This window comes from Aquila chrysaetos, chromosome 23 (genome assembly GCF_900496995.4).
Source record: "Aquila chrysaetos chrysaetos chromosome 23, bAquChr1.4, whole genome shotgun sequence".
NCBI classification, from domain to species: Eukaryota; Metazoa; Chordata; class Aves; order Accipitriformes; family Accipitridae; genus Aquila; species Aquila chrysaetos.
The window spans coordinates 8,536,807-8,553,697 of record NC_044026.1 but is presented as its reverse complement, the minus strand read 5'-3'; the positions used below and the strand labels follow the sequence as shown (position 1 = coordinate 8,553,697).

Genomic DNA, 16,891 nt, shown 5'->3' with positions numbered 1-16,891 from the left:
TGGAAGAACTGGGCAAAAAGAGCTGGTCTTCAGTTTAGGACACAGCTGTGTTTGTATTTGTTTGCTGCTAACCTTTTCTTACAGCCCTGTAATTAGAACACTGAGTTTACAATGTGCTGAAATCAACCCTCACACAGTATTGCCCTTCAGCATGCTTTCTATTAAATGGGAACCTGGGTACTACTGAGCTGGTTTGAGGTGTATCTCTCCAGAAGCAGCAAGGCTTCATCAGCAAACCTCATCTCGTGACATTGGTAGGGACAGCACTTGCTTAGTGCATTGGCCTGGCTCCAGGGCCACTGTGGGGAGCACTGGCATTGCTAACTGCTCAGTTTTCAAGAGCAGTCAGCATAAGCCTGCACCCTTTTCTGCCAAGCACCCCCTCCTCCCAGGAGAAGCACCTCACAGCTGGGGGAAAAAACGTAGGTTTGATACTAACACCCTCATTTTATCAACAGGAGGTGGTTACAGGTGGCCCCAGATCCACTCGGAGCAGCTATGTAATCTCTCACAGCATTGTCTATCAAGGGACTGAGCCCTTTGGAGCTCAGTTGTATTTATGCTGCAGTCAAGCTAGCAGTGTTCTCACTAGGCAAGGAAGGAAATAGCCATGGAGGAAAAGGTCCTTTGCATACCTGTGCAGATTGAGTCAAAGTTTGCTATACAAACTTTTTCCATGAAGTACTCTTTTTCTTGGAAGATATGACATTGATCTGATTTCATGGTATTACAACTGAGTAGGAGGTTATTGATGACTTTCTAAAGGAATTCAATCTCAAATGCTTTTCCACTTCCTCCAGTTCTATCAGCTGGTCTCATAAAAGCCTTTACTCTCATTTCCCCTTTTATTCTTACTTCCCTTGGACCTCGGGAGTTTCATGGCCAGACTATCAATATGACAGCTAACTATCAGGTGTTCTCTTCCTATGCCTTTCTTTTGCTCAACCAAGCAGTCCGGTATGAAGTGGTTCTTTTTTACCTTCTTGTGCAGCATCAATGAATGCATGTAATGCTGAATGACAGGGGCTGAGTCCCAACCCCTGGGGTCCAGAGTTTGACCCAGAATGACAAATACAGGTGGGGGGGAATATGACTTTGTTCTTTTTTTTTTTTTTTTTTTTGTAGGCTATCTATCCGTCTTTATCAAAAAGAAACAGAAGGCGGGGCCGGGGAGGGGTGGTGCATAGAAAAAGTACCGTCATAATAGTTGGAAAAGAATCACAAAGAAGAAGTCTGAGCATAGTCTTGGCCAGTCCCAAAGCCAGACAGGCAACCCAAACCCCACCACTGCCAACTTTGTACGAGGCAGTGCGAGGAACCAGCAACCTGGATTTTCAGTGATCTGGTTATGCTCTATGGACAGAACCTGAAATTAGGCCGCCCCGGTCAAGATCAGCCATCTGGCAAATCTAATTGGAAAATTCATCTTGTTGACAGACCACCGTAATACTACTTGGCTCTTTAAAACAGATCAGTGGAAAGAAGCAAGCATATGAAAACATAACCTCCTGTACATCTGCACCATGATGTGGAAGTTGGGACAGAGCTTACTTTGTGCAAACGGACCAACAGGAATGTTTGAATGAAAAGATAAATCATCCTGACAATTCCCAGGCTTAATTGAAAGCAATGCAACAAAACATTTAACCAAACTCAGGCAGGAAAAAAGACTTGTGGGCTGAAGTAGGGAAAATTAATAAATGTTATCCCATGACAGGTGCTTCTTGAGGTCAGACTGCACACCCAGAAAGGAACAGTGAAATGGATCCTTAACAACAAGTGAAAAGGGACCTCATCCATCACCATCCATATTTCTATAATAAATCAGTTTTTAAACATAGCTTGTCTAAAGAACCAACAGTGATTGATGATCACTCCGTATGCAGAAGAAGAATTCCCCATTCAGACTACCTGTGCCGCCAGTTTTGATCCTGTGCATGGTTAACATTCCTGTTTGTATTTCTGACAAATTTGTATTGCACCCAGTGGAATGCTAAGGTAAGTTTTCTTCAGTCATTTTTTTCGAGGGGATCCCAGTCTTTATCACTGTGGGGTGGTATACAATCCATCTGCACATACTTTACAGTATGTCTTCTGTTCATTGCTCTGTTTTAGATTTCAGGGCCAAAAAGTCAAGGTTCTCACCATGCTACCATGGTTACATTGTGCTAAATGAAATATTTAGTGCTCAGAAGAAGTGGGCTGCATGAAATAGAGATCCCTCACTGAAAGAAGGGTCTTCCTCGCTGTTATTCTAAACAGACACAAACACACAGAAAGACCATAAGAGAAGCTGTATGGTAAAATGCCTGGGCTCCAGCCAACCCCAACTTAGAATAACCCTACCTGAGCAGATGAAATGTCTTCTGTACTCATTTCCCCACTGATGGAAATTATTTCCCCGCACATGTATGCAAAAACCTCTCTAACAACATGCAGAAATCTTTGCTCAGCTGCAGAGATGTCCTTGGCTTACCACTTGGCTCTGTCAGGGCCCTAGAGTCCCTGGGGACAGCTAGCATAGCACCCCTGTCACTGCCATTTGAAATCTGCTGTAATGATGTTACATTCTAGGCATCCAGAAGAGCCAGGACAGCCAGACACCATCTTGTAAGGTAAAATTGTCTCTATTGTTTAATCATGTTTAAATTGTCTCTCTTTGTTTAATCATGCAGCAATCTTTAATATTTGCTAACTCATTCACAAAGACATGTGGAACATAATAATAATGTAATATTAATCTAAGAATATTCTTCATCTAAGACATCTAAAAAGAGAAGAATCAAGTGTAGAGGAGGTAATAAAGGAAAAGACCTGAGATATTACTGCTATGTCAAAGCAGAAGAATATCCTAGCAGTCAGACCCCATTATAAATGTGTTATGTATCTGGAACACACAAAAAGGTCTATGATTAAATTGGCTACCATAAAAGCTGGAATTCACCAAATATATGGGTTACAATATATACATGTGTATACTTTAATTGGCCACCTTCTGTTTCTATTTGACTAAGTGTATCTTTTCAACTCCACTTTACTTCAAATGTAAAGAATACATACACCTGCCTGGAAATTTCGTAGGTATCTACAGTCAAGCTTGTGAAAATCTTTAATGTCCATTCACCTTGATATGCCAAAAAATATTAAGAATCAGTCTTCACCTCCTTAACAGAAGGCCCTAGACAACCATACAATTGTGCCACTATACCCACAAGACATACTTTGGTTGAGGTGAGGATCTTCAGTGCTAAACACACTACATTCCCCCTGACTGTGTGCCATTTCAAATGTCATGTCTTGGACAGTGAATTTCACATTACATTTGTTAGATAGAGAAAATGAATCTTTATTTGGAATTTTTTTTTTTTTTTTACTGGGTTCAGTCACCTATCCATTATTTGGGAGCTAAGAGTAGAGATGATTCTAAATGTGTCTAGGTGCAATTCCTGCTTTCATTTATAATGCCATAACACTGAAGCAATTCCACTGCCTTCAGGGTAGCACTGGCTTTATATCAAATGTCACAGAGAAGAATTCAGCCCTTGGTCTAAGTCTGTGTTACCAAGACGTTAGTCTTTGAGGGCAAAGCACCTCATCTGTGTTCTCATGGGACAGTCCCCATCAGTGGAAAAGCTTTCAGACAGATACATGTGAAAATCAGCACTAGTGGAAAACTGGGTAAGCTCCCTGCAGCAGGTCTTCCCAGAGGCCTTACAGACTGAGTCTGTGAAAAAGGAGTGTTGGAGAAAGGCATTTCATAAGAAAGACCCACAGTTAATAAATCAAATAGGTCTGCTGCAAACAAAGGATACTCTGACAAATACAATTTTCCATTCTCTCATATTGATACTTTACAGCAGCACAGCTGACCCTCTGACACTGTTTCTTTTCATACCTCCAAAGTAAGTCTGCAAAATCATAAATAATTTAGCATTAACAAGTCAGTTTATTTTTGATTCAAGGAATAAAATTTCACAGTTACAGGTGCTAAAAATATTTCCTATCTGCAGCCTCATCCATTCCTCACAAACTCCATCATGCAGCCTTAACGTGGCTTCCTTTGCTCTGCGCAGTGGTACTGAGACTGTCTTGCCAATACTTGCTGCTCCGTGTTGACTCTAATAATTCTGGTATGTTACTTTTACCAGAGACTTTTCTACAGCAGGACTGTGCAAGCAACAGGAATCCTTTGGTGAGCTGGGAGTTGAAGCGCTCAGCGACTGCAGAGTTTGACGCCTTGATGAACGCCAGGATGATGAAATGGACAATGAGGATGCTAGGAGAGAACAGGTACTCTTTTGTAAGAGAAAATATTGCCCCACCATGAGCTTGGATATAACAGTTCAACAACCCCCCAGTACATACCCCGGGATTTATCATGGAACAAATGACTTTATGACTATGGTAACAAAGTAATGGTCCTATGTAAAGAGGCTTTTCTCTGCTTTCCTTTTTGCTTTCATCCTCACAAGTTCAAACCAGTCTTCTTTTTAAGTATTCTCATTTTCTAAGCTTGTAGCTCTTGTTATTCACGTGTCAACCTTTGTTCTTACTCTGTCTCAGAAACCATCTTCTAGCCACTGCTGGAGATAGAGTCCGGGTGACATGGACCTTTGTGTTTGCTATTAACAATACTGTGTCACTGAAAAGTCACTTTTTACAATTATATCAAATGAGACCACCAACTACTAGGCACCCTCCTAGCACAAAACAATGACAATCATAATGAATGAATGGCAAAAGACCGGAAGCTGGAGGAAAAATGAAAGAGAATAAAATAGGAAGAAACAAAGTAAACAAAATCATATACTGTATTTTGCTTCATATATTTCTTTAGGGGGATTTCTTGGTTTTAAATGATCGTATAAGAAACACTCGTGTAGTAGAAAACAAAACTGTGGGAGGCATCTGAAGAATAGAGATATGATATACAGGGTGGGGAAGCAACAGCACAGACTGAGTACATAGAGAGTATGAGATTTGAGTATGATTAGTTTTAGGAATGCCAATCATCCATAGCCACCACTGAAAACTCTGAAGCTGAGAGTTTAAAAATCAAAAGTGTGCCTTTGAAAATTGTCTTATAAATGCATGACATGAGCACTTAGATACACAAACGGAACATACTGATTCTTCTTGGGCACCCTAAGAGACAGGAATCTGGAGTTCACCTGTGTGAGGATCAGGATTTCTTGACAGTATCCCATAAGCTGACTATCTGTCTGCGGTACAAAAACATTGCTGGACTAAAATACTGAAAGGTATTGTGGCCATACTGCTACCTTGAACAAAATGAAAGATGCACTGTTAAATACAATTCACAAACTGTTTATTTTCTTTACCCAGTGCATGCACCCTCTAAGTACCTTCCCAAGCTGTTGGAAGAAACCATTCTGATCTTGGTCCCAGAACCTGGACAGAATTGCCCTTCCTCTCCACCCTCAGACACCCCGACACATTCCTCCTACACCAATGGTACGGCACTTTCTTCCTCTGCACAACTCCATTTTTCATTTTATGGGGAAAGAGATGGAAAGTTTAACACACTTTCCTCTTTGGATGAGCGGACAACCCTGACAGAAGAGTCATTTGGGCCAAGTTGTAACATGCTATCAGCAGAAAAACAAAAGCTAAATCTGGAGGCTGTTGGGAAGCCCTTAACAACACACAGCTGCAATAAGTAACAGATGCAAGCATAGCTGAATTGACATCAACTGCTTATTAAACAAGCCATGACCAACAGATGGGAACACTGCTTTATTATGATAGCCTTCTCCAAATGCTGAATGAACTATCTGGAAAATGAGACTGGAAAACAAGCGGGTGCTAAAAATGTGAAATCCTACTGTGGGAAATCCAGCCAATCCACTAGACTGCCAGGTGCCACAGCTGTTACACTCTTGAACCCAATTCAGAGGAACTAGATTTGCCACAGAAAAGGATAGAAAACGACAATTTTCGAAGGTCTCCCACCTACCCCATATTGGCAGTTACAGTAATTATCAGTGTAATTGCTTCAAGTCACATCTCATTATAAATTAGAAAGGACATTTGGGCTCTGTTAGCTCTGATTTGCCAATGCATCAGGCAATGCAGTCTATTACTGTGTATTATACCTGTACTTCACTCTCAATTGTTTTCTGATATAGTTTTTTACTAGACAGCCATTTTGGAAAATCAACAAGGAAATCCTGTGAAATGAACATTGTTTTTAGGCATTACAGAACAGAGAGAAGACTAGAAAGACAGGGAGAAGAATTTTTCTATGGAAACAAATACATGTTTTTTTAAAGTATCTGTAAAAACAATTATTGCAATAACCAATGACAGAGTTAAGTATTTGTGATCTTGTTCAATCAAATAGTATTATTCGAGTTACCTAGACAAAGAATCATTAGCCCACTAACAGTCAGCAGGAATTTGCCAGGACTTCATTCACTCTCTTATAAACACACAGAGCTAACTAACACAACAAGAGCAACAAGCATACATGTTAAAACAATAATGTGTTAAATATAATGGTTCTGGAATACATAAGACAACATTACACATCAACACAATAATGAAGCTCATATACACTAAATAACTAACACAATTACTTATTCTTCATTTGCTTCTGTTAACATTGTTTCCCTGAATAGGAACAACAGGAATAGGTTGTTGATTTCTAACAATCAGGAATATTTTAGCTGAGCACAAACCAAACCGCAAACATTCCAAAATGCTCCATTAATTCAAACAGGACCCACAGGTCTGTGGAAGTATAAGGCTTCAAGGAAATACAAATCTTCATCAACCACCTATTTAAGAGCCATGTAGCTGAATCCACATTATCTTGGAGAGCACAAAAATCCATCCCTATATTGTGCAATGCTCATTCAAGTTCAGGAGAACTTACATCCTCATATAACAGATGACTGTACACATGAAGTCAGCAGAACTGTAGGAAGAAGTGTTGATTAGGACATGGAATAGTTACAAAACACAGCTCAATCAGATTACTAAAAAAACATATATGTATCTGGAGAGTTCATAAGAAGTGACAGGACAAACCTTTGGAAAGGAAATGTAGGAATTGCTGATGGCATTAAATGCTTTTAACACATTACACATACATACATATGGAAAACTATCATGTATAAACATGAAGAGAAAGCCTTTACTTCAGGCAAACAGATCAGGACTATTGAAGGTTTTTTGAAAGTTAAAATATATCCAAATTATTCAGGTATTTGATATTACAGGGAAAAGAATATGTGGGAGGATTCCACAGATTCCTTTCAGATAAACCAGTTCCCAGTTTAATAGACTGCTTTTAGAAATCTTGAAAGAATAAGTGTAACAGTTACTGTAAAGGACATTTAGCTACCAAAATTATTAGCTTTAACTATTAATGGTATTTACAAGTATTCAAAACATTTCTCTGAGATGCTGACTGTATTTTTAAAAAAATCTGCCTTTGTTATAAACAACCAAGAAATAAGGAAGTATTGAAAACAACTACTAGGAAGATCAGGTAGGGGATCACACTGATGAACATTGGTGTGTCCAGTGTATGAAGGGCAACAATTCAGATTTCAGGGTTGTGTAGGTGTCTGAAGATGAAAAGAGGGTGTTTCAGCTCATAAGTACTTTTGCAATTTAGGCTCCTGACTTGAATATCCAGCCTTATTTGAGCATTATGAAAATTCCATGAAGGGAAAATACGTTGCTAGATACCTGATATTTTTAATATCTGGTCCACAGAGACTAACTGAACAGTTCATTTAGAACAGTAGAGCTTTCCAACACCTCACCCATGTTATTCAACACTTACGCATATCAATATAATTAAATATGACTATTCTGAGGGTAAATGTTAACCTGTATAGGTGAATCTCACAGGTCTGGTGCTCAGCACATACTGGACTGCCAAGCAGTAAGTGTAAACTAATAGTTCATACTAGACCTGAACCTTGGGCAGAAGGAAAAAACAATGCCAGGCAAATTTGTTTTCTTTATTCTCTTCAGTCTTTAAAATGAAATCCAGGATTAACACAATTAAAATGTCATATATAATGCTCTCATATAATCCTGACCAGGCCACTCCTAAAATGCAGTGGCACCATAATACAAGCAATGTAAATGGAATTTGCAGACAATCTTTAAAAGATGAGTGAGAACATCAAAGGAAAGTTCAGAGAGGCCAAATCAAGTTGATTGACAACATGATGATTGAGTGAATCTATAGTCCACTACTTTTGGAAGTAAATAATTAATGAGCATGTTGAGAACGTGTTTAAAATAGAACTAGAAGGTATGGATAAAAATCCTCTTATCTTTCCACTGAAAGTAGGATCTTTAAAATGAAGAGCTTCAACTGAGCTAGCTCAGACACTAAAAGCAATTTAACCTCTGAAGCATATAGCTGCATAGGCAATACAGACATACCTTTAATCTAACAAGTAACACAGTAGAGGGACTGGAATATATACTCTGCTTACTAGCAGGTACTAAGGTTGGTGTTATTGCACCTTCACTGCTACTACAAATGTTAGGGAAATTAAGGTAGAATATGCTGGAACGTGCTTTATTCAGTTCTTCCCTTTATGGTGGAAACACATGCTGAGAATGATCAGTGTGAAGAAAGGTTTCCAAAGGAGGTGAAAGAATCTCATCACATAGGAAAGCAGGCTGGTCTGACACCCAGAAATGCAGAAACCTGGTTCCTTTTGTGGGGATTAACTAAAGGCCCATCAGATCTGTTTAATCCCTAATATAATTTTCCAGAGCTGCTACTTTACCTCCAAATTCTTCTTCATTGCTACACAGTGCATTTCTTCTTCTCTGTTTTACTTCCCCTCTGGAGACAAACAAAAGATCATCAGAGTTCAATATCCTCTCCCTGGGACATCTTTTGTCTATTGCTCTCCTCTCCTTTTTCTTTTTTCCCCTGTCTTCTTTCATAATACTTTCTCTTGCTTCTTCTGCTTCTTCATCTTCCACAGACAAGTGAGGATAGGGCTTTGTGGCCTCTCTGTCCAGGCTAGAAAATCAGACAAGGAAATTCACTAAGCTAAAAGCATGCTTATCATATACTATTTAAAATCCTTTATTATATGACATAGCTTTCACCTTTTCCCACATCTCACGGTACAAGAGAAGGACTTATCACACTTTTGACCATTTGACAGGGCTATAAATGTCTTGCAATTCAGTTTCTCTTTAATTTATAAAATAAGTAAAGAATAGCCTAAAACAGGGCTCTAAACCCTAATTCTGTCTACCTCTTATGACTCCAAAAAGGATTTGGGCAATAATTGTCTTTTATGGTGTAGGTCCAGAGCACATAGTGTTTTACTTTGCATGTGGAATTTGTTAGTTACATTTGCAGGGTGCTTGTTCTGCCATAATTATTTCTTTCCACTCTGATGGCAGGAGAAGACCCAAAACAGATGCTAGCATCTGATATTAAAATGACAAGAGCTATATTAGTACCTCTAAAGATTAGTGAATTAAGCATGACCCCTAGTACACACCACATAAACATCAAAAGACAATCCCAAAGAACCCAGAGCTGAAGAGTTAGCCAAGCTATTGTAATACATCTATGTGCACTGTGGACTCCCTGTCAACAGGGGAGCATGGGCTATCCCTTTTAATTTTTTCCCTTACTTCTACAGGACTTAGCACACAAGGATTTTCTCTTTTTGAGCTTCTAGTATTGTATGGTATTCAAAGTTTTTGTTTCCTTTCTGAATAAATTATGCTTCTATTTTGTTTATTTCTATCAACAATGTCAGCATGTTCTCATTAGATCTGTGTGCATCCATGAGCAATATGCTGCACTGTTCCCGTTTGATAAGTATGACAAGGGAGGTAGGTATCTATTTTAGAATATAATAAATAGTAGGTTTCAGTGGGGAGCACATTTCCATGCCCTCTAAAAGGTAAGGGCTCTAATCGAAACTCCAACTCAATCTGGGCTGGAACACTGCCATAGCATTGCTAATATTAGTAACTGATTAAAGTGTAACTAATGAAATACAGTTGTTTAATGGCTTTGAATGTACACCTCCTCATAAAAGGAAAACAATCATTCAACACAGCATGGCAGTTACACAAATAAACAAATGTAAAGTAAAATCATGGCCAGTACCATTTTTTTTAAGAGGCAGACATGTTAAAGCAGCAAGAAAGGAATGAGATTTCACTTTACAAGTATGTGGCTTTACAGAGAACTCAAAACCTTGCTGACAATGTTACAAGCAAAAGACAAACATTCTGAATTAGTAAGTGCATTGTCAGGGACTGTCTACTTAAATCTTACATAGCAATTTACTGTAGAGAGTTATAGATCCAAGAATTAGGAAACTTAAAAGACTTTTAACTATAAAAGCTCTTTAGTACCAGTCTTCTATTGGAAAAGAGACTAAAAATTCAGCAGAACCAGATATGACACATAATGTAGAAAAAGGTGGAGAGAAATATTTTTCAGTAGATGATAAAGTTGGGAATGTGCAAAAGAAGGTGCTGACAGCAAATTGTGGAATATTGTGGATTGGTAGTGATCACCAAGGTTTTTAGTGGCACACCAATACACTTCATCTGCATACCTGGGGGTTAGGTCTATGTTGTCTATATGCTAAAAATTACTATTTATGTAGTTTATCCAATGCCAACAGAGGACCCTGGGAATCCCAACGGCTCCAATATGTCTAGTTCAGGGCTGTTAGTGGGTATCTCAGTTAAGAGAGGCTCAGTTTCAGATGCTCAGCTCTCTTTGTCATTTCTTATTAGCTGCTTTACACATTTCACTGCACTCTGCGCAATAAATCTTGACATCCAATATACATCCATGGAGCCATTCTCAGAGCTGACAGATATTCAAGTGTTACTGCTCAGAGTCCCACAATGTCCCTTTGTGTATCTGGGCCCTGGTGTCTTTTAAAAGCTAGCAATCAGATGTAACTAATAGCATTTGCAATAATATTGTTTGGAGGCACTTCTTTAACAGGGGTAATATGAGGACAATCTTAATAGTGCTATCCTCAAAAATAGAGACATTTTGCAGTAAAAACATTGCCATTTGAAATATGGTGGTTTGTTTCTAAAATATACAACTGCTGCAAGAAAAACCAGAAATGATGTAGTAAAAACTTCAGAACTTAAAACAACTGTAAGACATTGGTGTGCTCAATCATAACAATGGCAAGTCAGCTTGCCAATGAAATCTGTTTGGAGAATGAATATTAAATGTGATATTAAAGCACTCAGTCATGAAACAAAGCATGCAGAATGGAAGCCACTATTATTGCTTATGCATTTAGTCACATCTTTTCTTAATAAGGGAAATAATAATTCTCATTTAGAATATAATCCAAATCAGTGGAAGGGAAAGACTGCCACTGATTTTGCTGGAACTCAGCTCAGTTATATACCTGCCTCTTTTCAACTGGTTGTATGCATTAAGTAGGAAACCATGGTCTTCAGGTTTACTTTTTGATAAAAGGAGGCTACCATGATGTAGGTGATCTGGCCTCGAAAAAGGCATTGATGTATTTCCAGATTTGGAATTCTGCTCAGTAAAGTGGGGGTATTCATTTGTTTATGTATGTGCTGTGACTGCAAGCTGGCAAAAAAGCGAGTTTCAAACTGCACTGGAATCACTATTAGAAAATGTCTGGGAAACAGGGCTTGCATCAGTGTTGCTTTTTCATTCCATCATTCTCAGGGAATCTATAGATCAGCCCACAACTGGTACCCTCACCCATCATTTTTAGATATAATCTTTAACACTGATTATCATATTAGAACACTTCAGTAGAAATTATGAACTTCTAAAATTGCCTTTAAAGGTGGGATTTGTCCTGTGCATGCAACTTCTTGGGAAGAAATTTCCCATGATGGAGATTATACAAGTCTTTGACAGCAGTGCCCATACTACGTTGACATACACGGAAGAGGAAACCGTTCAGTCTAGAATCCCTATGGGATGTCAAGGCAGATGGAAGAGTCAAAACAGAAGTATATGTTTTCTCACATAAAATGTGAAACTGCAGCTCCTTCTGGGAAGAGGCTATGGATGATAAAGGTTTACATGGGTTCCAAAAAGTAACCACATGAATTCATGGAAGAAAAATCCATCAAGGCTGTTTAATACAGAGACTCCGATTCTGCTTCAGAAAATCCTTAAATCACAAATTGCTGGAGGGTGGGAATTTATTCTGAAGAAATATCCCTAGACGATTGTTCTGATCTTATTCTACTTCCCAAGATCTGTTGTTGCTAGCTGTCAGAGATTGTCGGTGCTCTGAAGGTTATCACAATCCAGTGCTATTTCAAATGTATTAAACTAGAACTTAATACAAGATGAAAAAGTAATCCACGATCATTTGGAACCACTGCACGTTCAGCGCACACTTCACACCAGAAAAATGTTACCCCTGCTGTACATAAGTTCTGCAGAACTTAAGTAGGGGCTTATATTCATCCTACATGCTCTCTCCCCATCATTCCCCAGATTTAAGGCCAGCAGAAGATTCAGTATCTTAGAAACAACTTGCAATTTTATGCATAGCTTTATATCACAACAAATATCTTAAAGGAAAAATAAGGTCTACAACAAACAGAAACTCCATCCCACCTTTCAGCAATCCTCTAACAGCTTCCTGGGGCTAAGCTTCAAACCACCACATCCCACCAATGTTTCCAAAATGAAAATAGGGCAATAAATTGCCAGATAATAAAATGGTAGGGCAGTTCATGCTCTTGATTGACATGCTTGTGGGTCAAATCACTTGGTTGCATGTATAAAGCAAGCCAGTTCACAACAACTGTAGTTAGAGTACTACATATGGAAATCGGGCAGCATAGTTGAACCCAAAATGCAACATTTAAGATTCACGTAAAATAACTTTTATATTTTTAGGTTCAAGCATACTCACGTCATATAATCCACCATCTGCACCTTTTTTATGTACTGACAGGAAAAGGCATACTTTGTTTGGCTGATTTTAATAAGCCCACTTCTTACACAGTGTTCCTGCAATAACACAATCAAGATTCACCTAATTTAAACCTAAATCTCAGAAACAAGGAAGATACATGTGTCTAAAAAGTCAACTGCTTTAATGTAACTGTAATCAGACTCTAAATAATGAAGATAAAAGTTTCAAGTACAAAGTACATTTTCTTAATATGCAGTATGAAAAATGCAGTAAAATTATCATAATGGCTTACAAACAAACAAACAAACAAACATACATAATGAAATGGATTGAAGACTATACTGACTGTGATAAAACTCCCTATGTTTCTCATTTTAGCAGCATGGAGCTTGTGAAAGCCACCAAACGGATTATAGAGGAAAGAACAGAATATGATTTAAGAATAAATTATCCTACAGAATTTCTTGGTTTATGTCTATTACCTAAGCTCTTCACTGAGCCCTGAAATCTGATTTGTTTTGGTTAGCTGGAGACAGGGATTGGGACAGTGAGCTCATTAGCCTGGAAAATTGTATCTACCGGCCTCATCAAAAATAGAACAATGGTAATACCATTGCCAAATCGGTATCATCTTCTAGGTTTACTTACCTTCCTGTTGTTGAACATCAAAACTGTGTAGAGTTTGTCACCTGTTTCCTCCCTCTTTGGTGTTGCTATGACAATGGCAGGCACATAATATTCATTTCCTATCTGTGTCCCAGTCCTGGCAAACACATAGTCTCCAACCTGCACATCAGGAAAGCATTGGTTTGCAAGAACCATGTAACTTGTGAGTTTTACAAGACATAAAAGGTAAATACTAAGATATTTTTACATTAATCATCATTCTAACACATTCCCATGCTTTAATATGGATCTTTAAAAGAAAAGAAGAACAAATTGGTCCTTGCATGCACCAATCACTCACAATTTCCACTGAATCAGGGAGAGGACACAAAGCAAAAATAAAGGACAGAGCCCTACTAAATGTACCAGGGCTCAACTAGCAAGTCAAACTGAATTAGGAAACTCTTACAACTGTTCATTCCCATGGACTTTGCTCAAATTTATACATTTTTAATAAGCTTTTAAAGCAAGCTTGGAAAATTTAGAGAATTCCATATGTAACTGACTTATACAAAATTATTTTAAAAATGAACACAGAAGTCACAATTTTCTATCAAATTCCACAGATCTTCTCTAGAGTTGGATGTTCCCCTTACAGAATACCAGGAACTACCAGATCAGGATTTGCCTTAATTTTAAACAGAAAAAAAGGCATGTGTCTAGTTTTAACTGTAACAAAGCAGTTATAAAAAATGCTTCTTGTATTCAGAACAGCTGTATCCATTCTGTATCCTTTCTGTAGCCATCATCCCTCTCATGTGTAAAATATGAATCACCTGAAAAAAAAACTGATTACAGATAGTCAGCTGAAAATTTTTAAATAAAACCAGAAATGTAATAAGAATTTTTTTTCCATTACTGTTATTTGCCTTAGTATAAGGTTATCTGCTGGATTTAAAACATGCTGTGAAAAACAAATGGTTATAACCTGCTGTACATCACATTGTGTATAAAAGGCTCTCCTTGATTCATAATCTATGTGCTAGGAGACAATCAGTCTGCTGGTAAATAGGTCACCTTTCTTCCCTAAGTGGGCAAATATTCATGTTTTATAAAGAAAAGAAAAAAGAATGCTAATAATCAAAGGAATAGGACTGCAAAGAAAACGAGCTCCAAACAAATGAAAAATAGCATCTTGAAAATAGCATGATATTACTATAACTAAAAACTCTTCTTTAAAATAGCATGATATTACTATAACTAAAAACTCTTCTTTAAAATAAATAGATGTATTTAAAACATTAAAAAAAAAAAATCCTGTCCTTTATTCTATGTGTGACCAAATGAACAAAATTAAGAACGCATATTTGCTGTCATAGAAAAATACAGTTTTTCACCTGTAGATGTGGGCATGGCATAGCACATCCCACAGGTATAGTGAACTTCACAGGTACAGTCCAGGTCTCCCCATTGCTGAAGTCAACAAGTGCACAGGTAGAACTGATGCTCTTTATCACAGTTCCTGAAAAACAACACAATAAAATATTCAAATTCTTTGTCTTTTACCCCTTGTGGAAATTTTTTTAAAATCCTATAGGCTGTCACACATCACTAAGGTCAAACGTGTCTATACTATACATTCTTCATTTTCATTTAGCTAGGGTAAGCTGTGCTAGGGCAATAGAGAAATTTGTACCTAAAAAAACCATACAGGTTTAGTAACGATTCTTAATAATGCCATAAAAATAAAATAAAGAATAATTTTCAAGCCCAGGTCTGAAATCTGTAAGCTCATCAGGTGGATGGATGATTGTTGACATAATGAAACTATTACCACAGTTAAAAAAAAGTAATTTAAAAAAAGCAACTAATGGTAACTCAAAGATAAACACACATACACACACTTTTTTTAATGCAGTAACAGAACACAATTTTACCTACTAATCATTCTGGCTCAAAACTCAACAAAAAGGCAGAAGCATTTAGTGAATTCTTTGAACACATGCAAAAGCTTGGCTTTTGCCAAACACTCAACTGCAACATTCAAGAGAGACATCAAAGACAGAGAAGTTGATACTCTTGGATACTCAGTTACTTAATAGGAATTCCTTCCATACTCTTCTTATATAAATGTATCATTGCTTTCTAACTTTACAAAATGTATGTCTTTTTATAAATGTATATATGTGCACACACAAGATACATATTCATTTTTCATGAGTATCCAGATGTAATATTAAATCTGATTAAGATAGAAGTAGCTAATTTTTACCAAAACTAATGTTTTATCAGCATTAAGAAACTCTAAAAAAATATTTAAAATGTGGATATACCTGGATAATAAAATCCTGTGACGTCAGATCTTGCAATCACCTTTTGGCTTTTGTGAGTCAAAAATACTTGGCCTTTTTGTCCTTTCTTGGACTTTGACTTCACAGTTTCTTCTTCAAGTCTCTGTAATTTGATACAATTATTTTTTCCACAACAGCTAAGCCTGTCAGCCTCAATCTATCCTTTGGAATTAATTAAATATTTAGGCAATGTAATGTTATGACCTCTGCAGATAATTCACAGTAAACTAGAATTATTTTAAACATTCAGAATAGTTATAAACAAAGGAAGCAATGTTACAGAAAGTACTCATGGATAAGATCATCTAAGAGTTTTCACTATAAAATCCTGTTTTACATGGTCATAACAATACCTATATTTTTGAGTGTTCAGGCAGAAATTTACCTTGATGAATTATGGCTCTGGCTGCCACCTTTCCTAGAAAAAATTTTACAAAGTTGTACAATTCATATTCAAGCATGAGGTAAGGAAAAATCAACTGGTTTTGCAGAATAATTGAATGTGCTATACACGTTCATTTTGTCCAGATATGTGAGTCTTCACAATAATCTTATTTTCATTAAAAGTACCTCACTGTATGGAATGACTGATTTAAAAAAAATCAAATATAGAATTAAAAAAAAATTGAAAAAAATCTTGAAGTGTCTGGAAAAAATGTTTATTTCCAAACTATAAATTCAAAATTAAATTTTTCATCAGTTTTAAAACATTCCAGCTTAGCAAAATACTATACCACATTTTCCAGAGCTGCCACTGTCCATCATTCTGCCCTGCTAGTTTGGGTTCTTCGTACACTAGTTCTCCTCTTTGGGGGGCAGCTCCCCAGACTACAGCTCCTGTAATGTACCACAGCCACAGAGGACACTGGAGCTTACTGCTGAATTGCTTATAAATAAGTCTGGGGGACCACGCACCGGGATGGTGAAAATAGAAGCACCAGTGGGGCTCTCTGTCTGTGGACCGACTCAACTCCTAGTTGAAGTCAGTGATTCCAATTAGGAGTA

At 37.5% G+C, this 16,891-nt stretch overlaps 1 protein-coding gene across 1 annotated transcript in view; it reads right to left on the bottom strand.

Annotated features, from left to right (window-relative positions):
- Positions 1–3,926: 3,926 nt before the first annotated feature.
- VWA3B (von Willebrand factor A domain containing 3B) overlaps positions 3,927–16,891 on the bottom strand; it is a 71,705-nt gene continuing 58,740 nt past the window's right edge. The window contains exons 24-29 of the mRNA XM_041119547.1: positions 15,869–15,989; positions 14,933–15,057; positions 13,578–13,715; positions 12,927–13,024; positions 8,784–9,025; positions 3,927–4,276 (exon numbers count right to left, since the gene is read on the bottom strand). Of these exons, the coding sequence (XP_040975481.1) occupies positions 4,119–4,276; positions 8,784–9,025; positions 12,927–13,024; positions 13,578–13,715; positions 14,933–15,057; positions 15,869–15,989 (882 nt within the window). The 3' untranslated portion in view covers positions 3,927–4,118. The remainder of the gene's footprint in view (positions 4,277–8,783; positions 9,026–12,926; positions 13,025–13,577; positions 13,716–14,932; positions 15,058–15,868; positions 15,990–16,891) is intronic.